The 17,696-nt window shown below is 46.7% G+C and overlaps 1 protein-coding gene across 1 annotated transcript in view; it reads right to left on the bottom strand.

Annotated features, from left to right (window-relative positions):
* Positions 1 to 17,696, bottom strand: part of EMP2 (epithelial membrane protein 2) — a 34,711-nt gene that overhangs the window by 11,185 nt on the left and 5,830 nt on the right. Inside the window, exons 2-3 of the mRNA XM_035130700.2 lie at positions 2,286 to 2,400; positions 361 to 451 (exon numbers count right to left, since the gene is read on the bottom strand). Of these exons, the coding sequence (XP_034986591.1) occupies positions 361 to 451; positions 2,286 to 2,363 (169 nt within the window). The 5' untranslated portion in view covers positions 2,364 to 2,400. The remainder of the gene's footprint in view (positions 1 to 360; positions 452 to 2,285; positions 2,401 to 17,696) is intronic.

Below are 17,696 nucleotides of genomic sequence, written 5' to 3'. Positions count from 1 at the left end.
GTAGTTCTTTTTAGGAGCCAAACAAAAAAACCAGGACATTTTGCCAAGTTTTAAAAATCCCTCCGGACCCAAATTTTATCCCCCCCAAAAAACGAGGACATGTCCAGGAAAATCCAGACTCATGGCAAACCTACACAGGAACATCCTAAAAAAAGACTCGCCAACCCCCGTTCTGCATGCTGTGATGTCATCATGTTTTTCCAGCCAATGATGAAGAGAAGTGCATGGGGAAATGTTACTGTGATGATGTCACAGGTTTTTTTTAAAAAAAATGCACGCTCTTGGGAAGACATTGATGGTGGGTGGGGGGAATGAAGTAATCCCACCCTGAGATGCAGGAAAAGCCGTCTGATGACTTACCTGGGAAGGTCTCATCCAGGGCTGTACAGTTTGTGCCATTGAGGCAGCGATGCCAGACATCCGTGGAGAAGTCCTCCCCGACCCACCATGCCTGGAGAAGGATGATTTTTAAAAAGCACGTGAAAGTATAGATCTTGGAGGATTGATTGGTCGATTTCACTTTGATGCCACTTTTCCACAATCAGCTGTGCCCAAAGGGGCATACAGCAGACGTTTCAAAACATCAAAATACAAACAGAGCATGCTGGTAAATTCAAAAATGACCAAAAAAAAAAAATCTGACAAACACAGAATACATTCAATATTACTCCCCCCGATTTGATCAGTATTCCCAATTTGATTTGATATAACATTTGCATTCCGCTTTTCCAATGGCAAATGCTGAGCTCAGAGCAGCTCACAAGAATCACAGTAGCATTGCAGTCACTATACCATCAAGTACAATACAGGTGAAACTCGGAAAATTAGAATATCGTCGAAAAGTGCATTTATTTCAGTAATGCAACTTATTCTTTTTTATTTCAATTTTAATTTTGAGAAATGCTTTCTTTTGGAAATTCCACAGTAACAAAACAAAAAGTTACAATACGGTAATACAAAAATAAACACCGCTATTACATTTCATTAATTACATTCCATTTATAATTGGCCCGCCTGACGACAAATAATTACAATTGCAACAAATCAAGGCTTGACATATCTTGCTTTGCATGTCATGCATCTATCTCATATATTGGTTTCACCTTTTAAGTTGCGTTACTGAAATAAGCGCACTTTTCGACGATATTCTAATTTTCCGAGTTTCACCTGTAAATGAAGCAAATAACAAATTCATCAAAATGGTTATTACAGTTCAATTAAGCCATAGCGATTCCAAATATCAGAAATCATTCATCAAAATGATCAATGCATTTCAACAAAGTCATGGAGACTCTTTTCCTGCACTCCAAGGAGCCTGGCTTAAATGCAGCTCAGAGGGGATTGGTGCTCTTAGCAGGCTAGATGGCTGGCTCCCATATCCTTACTCCAGAGATGGCTGACAGCAGCCAAAGGCCAATGTCAGGGAGGGCAATGCTGGCCAGTCTCTTCCCCGGCCTCCTGCTGGGGAGGCAGCAGGTTCAAGACATCCAGCGCCTCCAGTAAAGTACATAGAGCAGGCATCCCCAAACTTCAGCCCTCCAGATGTTTTGGACTACAATTCCCATCATCCCTGACCACTGGTCCTGTTAGCTAGGGATCATGAGAGTTGTAGGCCAAAACATCTGGAGGGCCGCAATTTCGGGATGCCTGACGTAGAGTGTCTCCACTTTCAGTTTGTGGAGTCTTTTTCACTTCCATTTCGAGGACTTTCTTTTAATCTTTGAACACCAGGCAGGTAGGCAGGCAGGCAGGCAGGCAGGCAGGCAGGTGCGCGCACACACACACACACACCATAGCTGCCAAGTACCCCGTTTTCTCCGGGAAACACCCGTTTTTACTTACCTTTTCCCAGTGGTCCCCCGTATCACTTCGTCTCCCGTTTTTCTCCGCTATTTTCTCCTGCCGGTGGCCATTTTTTTTCTTTCCAATTTGCCCTTCTATGGGCACCAAAAATGGCTGCCGCCGGCTTCAAAAGTCGCATCTACACATGTCCGGAAGTGCATAGACGCGACTTCCGGTGTCGGCGGCGGCAATTTTCGGTGCCCATAGATGGGCGGAGCAATACCGGAAGTTGCGTCGATGCACTTCCTGACATGCGTACAAGCGACTTTCGAAGCCGCCAGCAGCCATTTTTGGTGCCCATAGAAGGGCAAAGCGACACTGGAAGTTACGTCGACGCAACTTCCGGTGTCACACGGCTGCCGGTCCCGGATTCTGCAGTCCGGGACTCGGAAGGTAAGACACACACACCAAATCAAAATTAATGCTGTTGTCGGGCAACTTACGCTATCAATCGTGGCGATGAACAGAAGGGCAGCTGAGCTGATGTGGAAGACAATGATGAAGGCGAGGAGAATCAACATCCTTGCGAGGGAAGGGTTGCTTCAGAGGAAGAGAATGCTGTACCAAAGGAGGGAAAGAGGTTCAGAGCTTTGGAAATGCGTGCTTACGGTGAAATGATGACGATGATGGTTTTTTATTAAATTTATATACCACTTTTCTTCAAAAGACCACCGGCTGGCTTAAAACACAGAACTTAAAACAATACAATTCCGTACGCATCATGATATCTATAGAGCAAACGAGGTTTTATAATAATAATATGTAATAACGCATACATACAGTGGTGCCTCGACTTACGAATTTAATCCGTTCCGAAGGCACCTTCGTAAGTCGAAAAAAGCCATTGGAAATGCAATTTCCCATAGGAATGCATTGGAAACGGAAAAATTCATAAGTCAAAGCAGCCCTATCTAAAAATTTGTATCTCAAAAAATCCCTATCTGAAACCACTGCAGTTTTTTTCCGGATGTCGAGACATTCGTAAGCGCGCGGCCATTACCCCCATTCGTAAGTCGAAAAATTCGGCTGTCGAGTCGTTCGTAAATCGAGGTACCACTGAACATAATGCACACTCTCACAAGAAAAACACTCCTATAGAAACCTGAAAATAAATTCATGCATGAGAAATACTGCAATTTTCACATGCTCCTGCAGAATGGAAGCAAGCGAGGGATTTATTGGAAGAAACTAAGGCAGACGTACAACTGGGCATTTGTGAACCACTGAGAACCTCGAAAGGTCTCACGCACAGGCCTTTGTCAACCAATCCGCTATTGGGCTTTCATATGCTTTTATTTTTTGCTTCAACAATCCCCTTTAGATCCAACGTTCCATATCTTTTGGCGAGCCAAAGGGACATCTGTTGCAGCTTGCTAAGCTAACACTGTGGCATTTGGGCATGCAACCGAACTCAACCTATGTACAGTACCTTTATTCTTTTTTGGGGGGGGGGGATAAAAACATAAAACGAAGCTGGCAGCCCCAGACAAGCTGTCGTCTTTCATTTTGAACAGACTAAGGGTTGTTGCTTTGTGGCTTAAAAAACAAAAGTTTTCAAAACAGTTAAAAAGAGCTAAGTCTTGCTTTAGCATCTGGTTTCGATCAACTCCAATGTTGCAAATCCAAAAGAGGGCAGGTCCATCTTGCAGAGGTTAGGGCGAATAATAATAATAATAATAATAATAATAATAATAATAATAATAATTTATCTATACCCTGCCCTTCTGGATGGGTTTTCCCCAGCCACTCTGGGTGGCTTCCAACAAAAGATTAAAAGTACATTAAAACATCAGTCATTAAAAACTTCCCTAAACAGGGCTGCCTTCAGATGTCTTCTAAATGTCATATAGTTGTTCATTTCCTTGACATCTGATGGGAGGGTGTTCCACAGGGCGGGTGCCACTACCGAGAAGGCCCCCTGCAACTTTGCAGTGAGGGAACCACCAGAAGGCCCTCGAAGCTGGACCTCAATTAGCCAAGCTGGCTAGAGAGAGAGGGAGCTTCCATGCACCAAGGCAATCTATCTGGCAGTACCAAATTCCAGGGGCAAAGCATGGGGAAGGGCAGCTGCCTTGATGCCCTGCTTCTGGGATTCCCAGGGGCATCTGGCTGTGTTCCTTTGTGGGCCGCATGCCAGTGATGCGCTGGGCCAGAGGCATAGGTGGGTGGAGAGATAGATGTGACTCTACATTAGCCTACATTCCAGCCATGCCAAAGCCACAGGTTTCTACATGCACACACGGGTCTCTCCATCCTGCATCCAGGCAAGCAAGAGGCATTATCACAGCTCAAAGGCAGATTCCCACCAGGTAAAAAGCACTTGAAAAGTGGGAGTGGCGAGGGCTGCAGCTTGGGGAGAGGTGGGGTGTATTTGTCCTCTTCCCATTGGCTTCTGGTTGGCTGCTCTGAGTATAGAATGCTGAGCAAGACTTTGGCCCGATTCAGCTGAGCTCTTCTAAAGTTCTTTCTCTCTTCGTTCCATCTCGCCTCATTTCCTCGTCCTTCTTTTTTTGCATTTTAATTTTGGGAAGACGGGCATCTCAAACACAACAGACAAGCCTTCTTCCTCTCTGCACAAGCCAGCAATCCATAAAGGAAGCCATCGGACCTGATGTTGAACCCAGGCACCAGGGAGCTCAAGCTGTTCCCCTTCTGTTACCGGCGGAATAAACGGAAATGGCCTCAGCCCAGTATACCTGAAGGAGCGTCTCCAGCCCCATCGTTCAGCCCAGACACTGAGGTCCTGCTCCAAGGGCCTTCTGGCGGTTCCCTCCCTGCGAGAAGTGAGGTTACAGGGAACCAGGCAGAGGGCCTTCTCGGTAGTGGCACCAGCCCTGTGGAACACTCTCGCATCAGATGTCAAGGAGATAAACAACTATGTAACTTTTAGAAGACATCTGAAGGCAGCACTGTTTAGGGAAGTTTTATTCAGATGTCAAGGGACCCAGGTGGCGCTGTGGGTTAAACCACTGAGCCTAGGGCTTGCTGATCAGAAGGTTGGCGGTTCGAATCCCTGTGACGGGGTGAGCTCCCGTTGCTTGGTCCCAGCTCCTGCCAACCTAGCAGTTCGAAAGCACGTCAAAATGCAAGTAGATAAATAGGAACCGCTACAGCGGGAAGGTAAACGGCGTTTCCATGTGCTGCTCTGGTTTGCCAGAAGCAGCTTTGTCATGTTGGCCACATGACCTGGAAGCTATACGCCGGCTCCCTCGGCCAATAATGCAAGATGAGCGCGCAACCCCAGAGTCGGTCACGGCTGGACCTAATGGTCAGGGGTCCCTTTACCTTTACCTTTATTCTGTTTAATATTCTGTTGGGAGCCACCCAGAGTGGCTGGGGAAACCCAACCAGATAGGCAGGCTATAAATAATAATTATTGTTGTCATTGTTATCCATATCCAAAGCTGAAGATCTGCCAGATGTGGTGAAGGCTGGTCCATTAGGGTGAACAGACCAACCTAGACACCTACTGGGGTGACTGAAATTCTGCATGATGTGTCGGCGCATTGGTCAAAAGGCCACCATTCCATAATGCAACCGTGTGAAAGGAACATCGGAACAGAAGCGCCAGCCTTATCATCCTGAAAACCAACACAACATTCCCCATGTCTGAATGTACCCAGTGGGCGAAACACACATCTTGCAGCCTGCAAAACGTCCAGTTCTGGGCACTACAATTTAAGAAGGATGTTGACCAGCTGGAATATGTGCAGAGGAGGGCAACCAAGACGATCAAGGGCCTGGCAACCAAGCTGTATGAGAGAGTTGGGTATGTTTAGCCTGGAAAAGAGGAGACTGAGAGGAGATAGGATAGCCATCTTCAAATACCTCAAGGGCTGTCACATGGAAGAGGGAGCAAGCTTGTTTTCTCCTGCTCCCAAACGAATGGATTCAAGCTGCAAGAAAGGAGATTCTGACTCAACATCAGGAAGAACTTTCTGACGGTAAGAGCTCTTCAGCAGTGGAACGGTCTCCCTCGGGAGGCTGTGGACTCTCCTTCCTTTGACATTTTAAAGCAGAGGTTGGATGGCCACCTTCCACGGATGCTTTAGCTGAGATTCCTGCATTGCAGGGAGCTGGACTAGACTACCATTGGGAGGTCTCCTTCCAACTATTTGATTATTCTAACAGCCCCACGCCCATTTGACAAATGGCATGTGACAGGATCAACGCTATCAGCCGAAGGACAGAAGCAACGCTGTCCGTGAAGGATCGTTTCCTCGTGCCCCAGGATGATAAGCCTCAAGATTCTCACAAGGATGTTATTAGGACAATTAAGATGATGGTACCGGACTCATCTCAATGACTTCTCCCCCACTTGGGCAAAAAGTTGCCAGGGAGAATGGAAGGAAACGCCAGCCAAAGGGTCACCCTTTTGGCACAGCCAGTGGCTTCCGTTTTCTAAAACACACACACACAAACAAACAAAACAGTGTTTCCTAAATGTGTCACACAGGTTATTTTAGTAATCCTTCTTACAAGCCAGTAAAGGAGCTGACATGCACAGTCTCTCGATGGACAGTTTCGCAGCTTTAAATCTCTCGATATCCAGTTTTGCAGCTTGGGGTGGATACAGTGCAACCAAGGCACCTCGGAGCAAATGTAGCATGGTTGCCAGGGCCGTCTTAAGCACCTTTAGCGCCCTGGCGCCGTGGTGCGATGGATCCCTCCGCCGCCCCCCGCCGCCCCGTTTTCCAGCGCGGCAGGTGGACGGGCGGGTGGGCTCAGCGCACAGTGCAGTCGCCAAGGGCTCTGCTGCACGGTGGGCGGGCGGCCTTGCTGCACGGCGGAGCGGCCAGCGGGCGGGCAGGCGCGGCTGTGTGGTGCCCCCCCTGGTGGGCCGGCGCCGTGGCGCCCTGCACCACCCACCCTGGCCGTAGAGCCGGCCCTGATGGTTACTGAATGGGCCAGGCAAGCATTGTGGTTAGAGTGCCAGACCAGAACTGGCCTACCTTGCAGGGTGGTTGTGTGAGTGACAGGAGGAAGACGCTGACAGGACATTCCTGCTAAGTGTGGGTGACATGCAGAGGAGGAGCAGGACTGCAAATGGTTTTAGGAGGGTAAAGGTTTGCCTTTTCAAGACTCTACATCAGGGGTCAGCAAACTTTTTCAGCAGGGGGCCGGTCCACTGTCCCTCAGACCTTGTGGGGGGCCGGACTATATTTTGGAAAAAAATAATAATGAACGAATTATTATGCCCCACAAATAACCCAGAGATGCATTTTAAATAAAAGGACTCATTCTACTCATATAAAAACACGCTGATTCCCAGACCGCCTGCGGGCCGGATTCAGAAGGCGATGGGGCCACATCTGGCCCACGGGCCTTAGGTTGACTACTCCCTGCTCTACATTCTCAACGAAAACCCTTCTCTCCAGAAAAGTCTGTGTCTGGATTTGCTCCGTATCTGTCAGCTCCCGACCACCATCCCTCACAGTTAGCTAGTTCACTTTCAAGGAAACATAGGCTGGTTGTAGACAATTTGGTCTTCAGCGTGTTGACAAACTAATTCCATTTGGGTTGTTCAAGGGAGATCTTCTTTCCTAGGTTCACGGCAGCAGCATAGCTAGGTGCTCTGGTGCCCGGTGCGGCGTGCGCGTCGGCCGGGGCTCCACTTCGTTCTGGGGCACTGCCAGGAGCTCTGTCCCTTTGCAGTCCCTCCTGCCTGGCCCTGCCCCCATGGCAGCTGCTCTTGCTGCTGCTGAGGTTGCAAGGAGCCCGGGACGAGGAGGAGCCGCAGGCAGCCCCTCCTGGACTGGGCGGGTGCCCTCCAACTTCTCTCCTCCAGCAAACCAGACAGGGGCGCCGCAGAGAAAAGAGGGGTGTGATGGGCGAGGGGAGAGAAGATCAAAGAGACGCGGGGTGGGGAGCGGCGAAGGGAGTGGGGAGAAATCCGAGAGCAAAGGAAGGACGACAACTAGGGGGGAAGATGGAAGCAACGTGAATACAGGAGGCGGGTGAGAAGGCAGGAGGAAGCCAAAGAAAGAAGACCCGCCCATGGGGACGGGGCGAGCCAAGGCAGGGGCACTGCGTGGAGCCTCTCCTCGGCCTCAGCTGAGGGAGAGGCAGTGGGCAGGCGCCTAGCGCCAGCCACTTTACATTACATTTCTGGACTGAACTAAAAAGTTTCGTGAGCCCATCAGATCATGAAGCTGAGGCTCCAATACTTTGGCCACCTCATGAGAAGAGAAGACTCCCTGGAAAAGACCCTGATGTTGGGAAAGATTGAGGGCACCAGGAGAAGAGGACGACAGAGGACGAGATGGTTGGACAGTGTTCTCGAAGCTACGAACATGAGTTTGACCAAACTGCTGCGGGAGGCAGTGGAAGACAGGAGTGCCTGGCGTGCTATGGTCCATGGGGTCACGAAGAGTCGGACACGACTAAACGACTAAACAACAACAAGGGGCCATTTAAAAAAATCATATTTTTGTCATTTTGTCACCCCCTCCTCACTGATGACACCCAGGGAGGGTCGCACCCCCCTTCCTATGCTCCTGTCTCACGGGCATCCAGACCAATTAGAAAATGTTCATAGTTTTCATGTGTTTTTGTTTGTTTGCTTTTTAAGAAACTTACGGACCTGGGCTCTCCTTTGGGAGGAATGGCAAAATATAAATTTGATAAATAAATAAAACTATGAATGCTACTCTGCAAAAAACCCAATCCCACCACCTCCTGGCAAATAGAAGGGGAAGAAATGGAGGCAGTGAGAGATTTTACTTTCTTGGGCTTCGTGATCACTGCAGATGGTGACAGCAGTCACAAAATTAAAAGACGCCTGCTTCTTGGGAGAAAAGCAATGACAAACCTAGACAGCATCTTAAAAAGCAGAGACATCACCTTGCCTACAAAGGTCCATATAGTTAAAGCTATGGTAGTAGTGATGTATGGAAGTGAGAGCTGGACCATAAAGAAGGCTGATCGCCGAAGAATTGATGCTTTTGAATTGTGGTGCTGGAGGAGACTCTTGAGAGTCCCATGGACTGCAAGAAGATCAAACCTATCCATTCTGAAGGAAATCAGCCCTGAGTGCTCGCTGGAAGGGCAGATCGTGAAGCTGAGGCTCCAAGACTTTGGCCACCTCATGAGAAGAGAAGACTCCCTGGAAAAGACCCTAATGTTGGGAAAGATGGAGGGTACAAGGAGAAGGGGACGACAGAGGACGATGGTTGGACAGTGTTCTCAAAGCTACCAACATGAGTTTGACCAAACTACGGGAGGCAGTGGAAGACAGGAGTAGCTGGCGTCACAAAGAGTCGGACACGACTAAACGACTCAACTCAACAACAACAACAACCCACTGAATAGGATCTTATCAGTGGAAAACCTGGAGAGATATTTTGCTAAAGTGAGCTTCAGTTCGGCAGGTAAGATTGCATTTTTGCAATGGGGGAATTAATTGATATATATTAACAAAATACAGAGCAAGCAAAAGTGTGAAGGAACATTCTTTCTCTAACTCTGCACTTAGAGCAGGCATCCCCAAACTGCGGCCCTCCAGATGTTTTGGCCTACAACTCCCATGATCCCTAGCTAACAGGACCAGTGGTCAGGGAAGATGCGAATTGTAGTCCAAAACATCTAGAGGGCCGAAGTCTGGGGATGCCTGACTTGGAGAAACCTAGTGCAGAGTAGTACAAGGGGCTCTCCCAGGTGTCTTATTTGTTGAACATTCATCCTAATTTTCTTGCACCTGGTTTATGAAGGGGTTAGATTACAACCTGCCTTATTATGCATCTGTACTGATTTGCTAGGGACCCAGGTGGCGCTGTGGGCTAAACCACTGAGCCTAGGGCTTGCTGATCAGAAGGTCGGCGGTTCGAATCCCTGTGACGGGGTGAGCTCCCGTTGCTTGGTCCCAGCTCCTGCCAACCTAGCAGTTCGAAAGCATGTCAAAATGCAAGTAGATAAATAGGAACCGCTACAGCGGGAAGGGAAACGGCGTTTCCATGTGCTGCTCTGGTTTGCCAGAAGCGGCTTTGTCATGCTGGCCACATGACCTGGAAGCTATACGCCGGCTCCCTCGGCCAATAATGCGAGATGAGCGCGCAACCCCAGAGTCGGTCACGACTGGACCTAATGGTCAGGGGTCCCTTTACCTTTACTAATTTGCTATAGTTACTAATTTGCTATAATATACTAATATACTATATAATATACTAATATACTATACTATACTATATAATATAATATATATAATATACTATACTATATAATATACTAATTTGCTATAATGAGCGCCCATCCCGGGTTTTTTCTTTAACGTCTTCCCATTGGCCATTCATCCACTCTCCACTTTTCAATGCATTTCCCTGTCACTTTCCTAACAGCAAAAAATCAGTGGTGTCCAAACTTTTTTCAAAGAGGGCAAGATTTGATGACGTGAAGGGCCGTGTTGGCCGACCAAAGGGCCGACCAAAGTTGTTGAGCTTTTGTAAAGATTGGGGTAAAATAATAAAAAAGCTCAATAACAGGATTGATGTTGTTGAGCTTCTTTTAGGATTGAAGTTGTTGAGGGTTTTTTTTAGGATTTTACCCCAGGAAGTAAACTGCCACAGGGGCCTGATTAAACCGACCGGCGGGCCGGCTTAGGCCCCTAAAATGGACTTTGAATATGCCTGCGACTAAGGCGACAGAGCACTCTAATCTGCTTCAATTGCACAAAACTAATTTCCTGGTATCCGCTGGCATCCCAGAAAATAGCAATGGTCTGGAGGAGGCCCGGGTCTCTCTCGATCCCCGCCATGGAAATTCTGCAAGATACCCTTTGGCCGGTATAATGGTGTAAAAGTCAAGTCCCTGCCTTGGCCTGAGCCCTCAAGTTCCGCCAGTCTGAGGAAGACAGTCTTAACCTAAGAACTGCCTTCTTGGACCAGACCAAAGCATTCTGTTTCCGACAAAAGTCCAGCCAGATGCCCTTCTCCCCCTGGGAAATAGCGGTACACAATCTGTCAAAACAGCCCAGAGAAGGAATGAGATAAGGAATGCGAACTGGAAGGATATGTGAAAATATGTCAAAATAGCTTTGACAGGCCTCTTCGGAAACTATTCAAATAGGTCTTATTCCAAATAGTAATCTCAGCTGTGGCCAGAGAAACCTGGATCTGCTGAAGAACATTGTATAGGATCAGGATTTATAGGGGAGTATTCAATATTCAGTCAGTGACAGGTATTTCAATTTCAGTATCTGGGATCATAGAATCATAGAGTTGGAAGAGATCACAAGGGCCATCCAGTCCAACCCCCTGCCGAGCAGGAAACACCATCAAAGCATTCTTGACATATGCCTGTCAAGCCTCTGCTTGAAGACCTCCAAAGAAGGAGACTCCACCACACTCCTTGGCAGCAAATTCCACTGCCGAACAGCTCTTACTGTCAGGATCCTTCAGTGGTACGATGAATGGACAAAGCTGTTTCAGCTCAGACAAAATGCAGATCACCAGCTCACAGGGAAGCAATCACTCTCAGAGATATGGCACATCATCCAATTTTTTTATTCTTCCACTGCCACCAATTTTGTGGGGGAAAACCAGGGTTCCCTGGTGAAGTATTGAGTCTCAGTCAGGTAGAGCTAACGATGAAGATTAAAGTTTATTTCAAACACAAACAAGTTTTGAAATATATTCGAAACGCCGTCACTCTATTCCCTCTCAGCCTTGTCCCTGCCTCTCACTCACTCTGACTCCTCTATAATCTCCCCCACCCCAAAAGAACCAACTGAACTGTCAAAACCTCTGGGCTGAGCCTCAAAATCAGGTAGGCTCCGCCCCCAGGCTTTCTTATTGGTCAGCATATTAACCCTTTCTCTCCCCCAATACAAACATATCCACAAAGAATGGGCAAACACCACAGTGCTTGGGGGGGGGGGCAAGAGGGTGGTTCATGAGTGCACAAGATTGCGGTACCCAAAATGGGTTCTGTGATCCTGGATAGCTACCGGTAATTTGGTTAGAGTGAGGTGCTGATAACGCCAAGGTTGCAGGTTCGATCCCTGTATGGGACAGCTGCAAATTCCTGCATTGCAGAGGGTCGGACTAGATGGCCCTCAGGGTCCCTTCCAGCTACAATTCTATGATTCTATGACAAGCATTCCCAAACTTCGGCCCTCCAGATGTTTTGGACTACAATTCCCATCATCCCTGACCACTGGTCCTCTTAGCTAAGGATCATGGGAGTTGTAGGCCAAAACATCTGGAGGGCCGCAGTTTGGGGATGCCTGTTCTATGCTGTTCCAGAGGGTAGAAACCAAACCAATAGATTCAAATGACAAGAAAAATGACTCTAACCAAACATTTGGAAGAACTTTCTGACAGTGAGGGTTGTTGGACAGTGGAATAGACTCCCTAGGGAGGTGGCGAACTCTCCTTTGTCGGAGGTTTTTAAGCAAAGGTCAGCTATCGTGTATGATCTAGTGGAGATTCCTGCATTGCAGGGGGTTGGACTAGATGATTTTTGGGATCCCCTTTCAACCCTACAATTCTATGGTTTTATGGTACCAACTTTTCACCATTTCTGTTTTCCCAGGAATTTGGCCGGTATCCATGGCTGGTTGTTTGGGGTCTATATATCTTTGTCTTTTTTTTCATTCCTGGGTTTCATTCCGGTTGCTTCAGGATTTTTCTGTTGTGGGAAGGGCTTTGTAAATTCAGTAAACCTTGACCCAACCCTAAAACACCCAGCTGAGGGCCCGTATTCCCTTTTTCTAAGGGAGACATTTGAGCAGGAGGAACAAGGCCTGTGTCTTAGTTTGGGATTGGCAAATGGATGAGCTGGTACCAAGTCTCCCACCTTGGACAATCAGGGCTGCAAATGCCTTCTGCTTCTCTCTCAAACTGTACCCCCAGCCCACCCTCGAGTGGCCCCTGCTCCATTCAGGGCAAACTTTTTGACCCCTGCCTATTGTGTACCCGTTTGTTCAACAGCTATTCAGCTTCCTGCCTTGGCCTGCCGAAAGGAAAACCCAAGTGCTTTGTTCCAAACCAAACTCCAACTTTCCCTCTCCACGCCATGCTGTGGAGGGACAGACGAAACTGGGGAGAAATATCCTGGCCTTGCAGAAAGTAAAAAAAAATAAATCCGTTAAAGGGAGTTTGCAAAAGAGTGTTATAAAAATTTCAAGGTCTCAAATATAGACTAAATATTCATAAAGCCACACCTATCTAAATATATGAACCATGTGTCTGAAAAAGTATGGGAGAGCAATCCTGAAGCCGTTCCGACTCTCCCATTGACCTCAAATATTCCTCTGCAGTAAGGGAGGCAAATGAGGAAAGCCTTCCCATTGTCTTTTTGCTTGCAAATCCTGCCTTAAGGGCATATTTATGTATGAACAGGGTGAGCCTGCGACCTGGATTCAGGAACTAAAGTAAATGGCCACAAAAGAATGGCCAGGCTGCTCAGGTAATGCAATCAGTGATCATTATCAGGTATCCTGGCTGTAGACCGCCTCCTTCTGTGATGTATGTATGATGTTTTAAGGGGGTGGTCTTGGGCTACAGGGCGGGCAATTTCAAGTCTGTATAAGAGCTTGCGCACCATTGTTCTGGGTTCTCCACCCTCCTGCGTGTGGTGAGTGGGGACCCTATTGCAACAGTTAATTTTCCTTCAATAAAGATCAGGTTTACTAGCCGCTTTGCTTCTCAATATACTCTGGTTGGCCTCTGTTATTTTTCTCCTACTGATAGGTAACCCACTTAAGGACTCTATAAGAGCTCTGGAATACCCCATAAGGGAAAGGGAGCAGTTTTAAAGAGGGCCTTGGGAAAGCTCCCCCTCAAAACCCACAAACGTAGGATGGCATTTGTGGACAGGCCGTGGTTCAGTGGTAGAGCAACTGCCCTGCATGCAGTGGGTCACGGGTTCGGTTCCCAGCATCTCTGGGTAGGATTGGGAAAGCTTGCTGTCTGAAATCCCGGAAAGCCACTGTCATTCAGTGTAATAAATAATAATAATAATACTATATTTCTACCCCGCCCATCTGTCTGGGTTTCCCCAGCCACTCTGGGCGGCTTCCAACAAAAGATTAAAAATACATTAAAACATCAGTCATTAAAAACTTCCCTAACCAGGGCTGCCTTCAGATGTCTTCTAAATGTCATATAGTTGTTTTTTTCTTTGACATCTGATGGGAGGGCGTTGCACAGGGCGGGCGCCACCACCGAGAAGGCCCTCTGCCTGGTTCCCTGTAACCTCACGCTGGACCTCAGTGCTGGACCTCAGTGTCTGGGCTCAATGATGGGGGGTGGAGACGCTCCTTCAGGTATACTGGGCCGAGGCCGTTTAGGGCTTTAAAAGTCAGCACCAACACTTTGAATTGTGCTCAGAAACGTACTGGGAGCCAATGTAGGTCTTTCAGGATTGGTGTTATGTGGTCTCATGTAGACATTTCTGAGCAAGATGGAGCAAAGGTGCATGCTGATTCCCTGTGCTCCTGTTTCATTTAACCCTTGACCGAGAACCATGAGGACTAGGTAAAAAGGTAAAGGGACCCCTGACCATTAGGTCCAGTCGTGACCGACTCTGGGGTTGCACGCTCATCTCGCATTATTGGCCGAGGGAGCCGGCGTATAGCTTCCAGGTCATGTGGCCAGCATGACAAAGCCGCTTCTGGCAAACCAGAGCAGCACATGGAAACGCCATTTACCTTCCCGCTGTAGCGGTTCCTATTTATCTACTTGCATTTTGACATGCTTTCGAACTGCTAGGTTGGCAGGAGCTGGGACCAAGCAACGGGAGCTCACCCCGTCACAGGGATTCGAACCGCCGACCTTCTGATCAGCAAGTCCTAGGCTCAGTGGTTTATCCTCCTTTAATTTTAAGGAAAGGACTGGAGTTTAGTGGAAGAGCCTGTGCTTTGCAGTGCAGGAAGTCCCAAGTCTCCAGGTGCAGCTGGTGGAGACCCCTGTCCGAAATCCCAGAAAGTCACTGCCAGTCATGGAACTGTAGAGTTGGAAGGAATCCCAAGGCTCATCTAGTCCAACCCCCTGCAATGCAGGAATCTCAAAGCATCCATGACAGATGGCCATCCAACATCTGTTTAAAAACCTCCAAGGAAGGAGAGGCCACAACTTCCTGAGGAAGTCCGTTCCACTGTCAAACAGCTCTTACTGTCTGAAAGTTCTTCCTGGTGTTTAGTCGGAATCTCCTTTCTTGTAACTTGAAGCTATTAGTTCAGGTCCTGCCCTCCAGAACAGGAGAAAACAAGCTTGCTCCTTCTTCCACGTGACAGCCCTTAAGATATTTGAAGATGGCAATGCTATCTCCTCCCAGGCTCCTCTTTTCCAGGCTAAACATACCCAGCTCCCTCAACTGTTCCTCACAAGGCTTGGTTTCCAGATCCTTGATCCTCTTGGTTGCCCTCCTCTGCACACGTTCCAGCTTGTCGACATCCTTCTTAAATTGTGTTGCCCAGAACAGGACACAGTGTACACCAGGCATGTCCAACAGGTAGATCGTGATCTACCGGTAGATCACTGTACATTTGTAGTAGATCACTGGTAGATCACTGGCTAACCCCCCCAAAGAAGCCCAAGAACTTTGGCTCCCCTAAAAAAGCTAAACATTTTTTAAATAATAAATTCTTATTATTTTCTTACTTTCACAACATACAACCATACAATAACAAACAATAAAACCTTTCCGCTCCGCTGAGCTTTCGACCCCCTCCCCTCCCTTTAGCAGGTAATTTATTTCACCTCCAAGAAAAAGAGAAGAAAAAAAGCTAAACATTTTAGCCCTGCAGCCCATAAAAAGAACGCAACAACTTTGACCTGAACCCCTAAAGCAGTGTTTCTCAACCAGTGTGCCTCCAGATGTTTTGGGACTACAACTCCCATCATTCCTGACTACTGGTCTTGCTAGCTAGGGATGATGGGAGTTGTAGTCCCAAAACATCTGGAGGCACACTGGTTGAGAAACACTGCCCTAAAGAACGGGCCTTCCTCTTCCGCAAAAAAAGCCCAACAACTTTGACCTGAACCCCCCAAAAAGGGGGTAGATTACTGCCAGTTTTTAACTGTGAGTAGATCGCAGTCTCTTGGGAGTTGGCCACCCCTGGTGTAGACAATACTGAGCTAGATGGATCAATGATCTGACTCAGTAGAAGACCACTTTCTGAGCTGCCACATTTCCATCATAGGCCTGTGGCACTCTCCTTTTCTTCCAGCTTGAAACGTCCGCCATCCACAGCTCCATCACTCTGCAATCTTCTGTCCTGTATATTGAACTAGGGGCTGATGGGAATTGTAGTCCAAAATCTCTGGTGAACACTAGGTTCTGCAATATTCCGTTCCGCCATAAAAGAGCTGCAGGTGTTGCAAGGGTCCCCTACATTGAGCTAATGCCGATGGGGTTTTTAAGATAACTAAAAATTGGTGTGATAGGGAGGGAGGTTCCGGATCCAGAACCTACCACAATATTCTCTTCCCCAAAACGTTTAATTTCTATTGATGCTGGTGAAAAGATATACAAAGGTTTATACTCAACACCAAGTATCTTTTTTATAACACACCAGAATAAAAGGAATGATTTTAAAACTTGATCTAAAAGAAACAGGAGCAAAGAGAAGGGAAAAGAAAAAGAAAAGAGAGTGAGGACCGGCAAAATAAATTACAGGAATATGTAGAAATGGCGCAATAGCTTGAGAGGCAACACAAGACAAGTATTCGTACAAAAATGGGATGAATTTAAGAAATATTTATGAAATTATAACAGTGGTATAATGTCTATGGCAGCGTGTCCAGAAGAGGGTAACCAAAATGGTCAAAGGCCTGGAAACAATGCCTTATGAAGAACGGCTTAGGGAGCTGGGTATGTTTAGCCTGGAGAAGAGAAGGTTAAGGGGTGATATGATAGCCATATTCAAATATATGAAAGGATGTCATATAGAGGAGGGAGAAAGGTTGTTTTCTGCTGCTCCAGAGAAGCGGACACGGAACAATGGATTCAAGCTAAAAGAAAGAAGATTCCACCTAAACATTAGTAAGAACTTCCTGACAGTAAGAGCTGTTCAGCAGTGGAATTTGCTGCCAAGGAGTGTGGTGGAGTCTCCTTCATTGGAGGTCTTTAAGCAGAGGCTTGACAGCCATCTGTCAGGAATGCTTTGATGGTGTTTCCTGCTTGGCAGGGGGTTGGACTGGATGGCCCTTGTGGTCTCTTCCAACTCTATGATTCTATGATATAGTGAAACATATGAGAAATAAGTCAAAAGGTACTAACTGTTGTAAGAATGTATTAGAAGGAATATAAAGAATAACTCAATAATGTTAGGTATATTCATTACTAGAATAAGGTTATACACCGGGAAATGATAGGAAGTCAAACTACACCTTTCTCTCTCTCTTTTTGGTTTTTTCTTTCTTTAATTCATGTTAATAAATAGATAAGACAACAAAAGATAGTAAAAATAAAATTTAGTTTAATTTATGTAAGTAAACAGAATACTACTTTTATATGGTTTTTGCTTACACGGTTTATATATATGTTTACTCAAGAAGATGTACAATACATATGTATATGTTATACGAGGTATGCTGTATGAAATGTGTCATATGATATGAGATTGTTAATAAAGCAAATAATTTTTAAAAAATAAGAGAGAGAGAAGAAAAATATGAAAAGGCTTCTAATTCTCTGTCTGTCGGCTAAATATAGTAACTTATTCAAAGTATCCACTCAAATTGGACATCCAACTATTCTATTTTCTACAAGCCAATATTTTTCCATCTTCAAATCCAGATATTACGAGCTCATTTTTCTTCTTCCATGCAACAAGTCCGTAAGAAGGTTCCCAACCCTTAATAAATGTCAGCAATTGTTTTCCTCTGATTAAACACATTAAATCAGCCACCGCA

Source organism: Zootoca vivipara, chromosome 14 (assembly GCF_963506605.1).
Source record: "Zootoca vivipara chromosome 14, rZooViv1.1, whole genome shotgun sequence".
Taxonomy (NCBI): Eukaryota; Metazoa; Chordata; class Lepidosauria; order Squamata; family Lacertidae; genus Zootoca; species Zootoca vivipara.
This window is presented reverse-complemented; position numbering and strand designations above follow the sequence as displayed.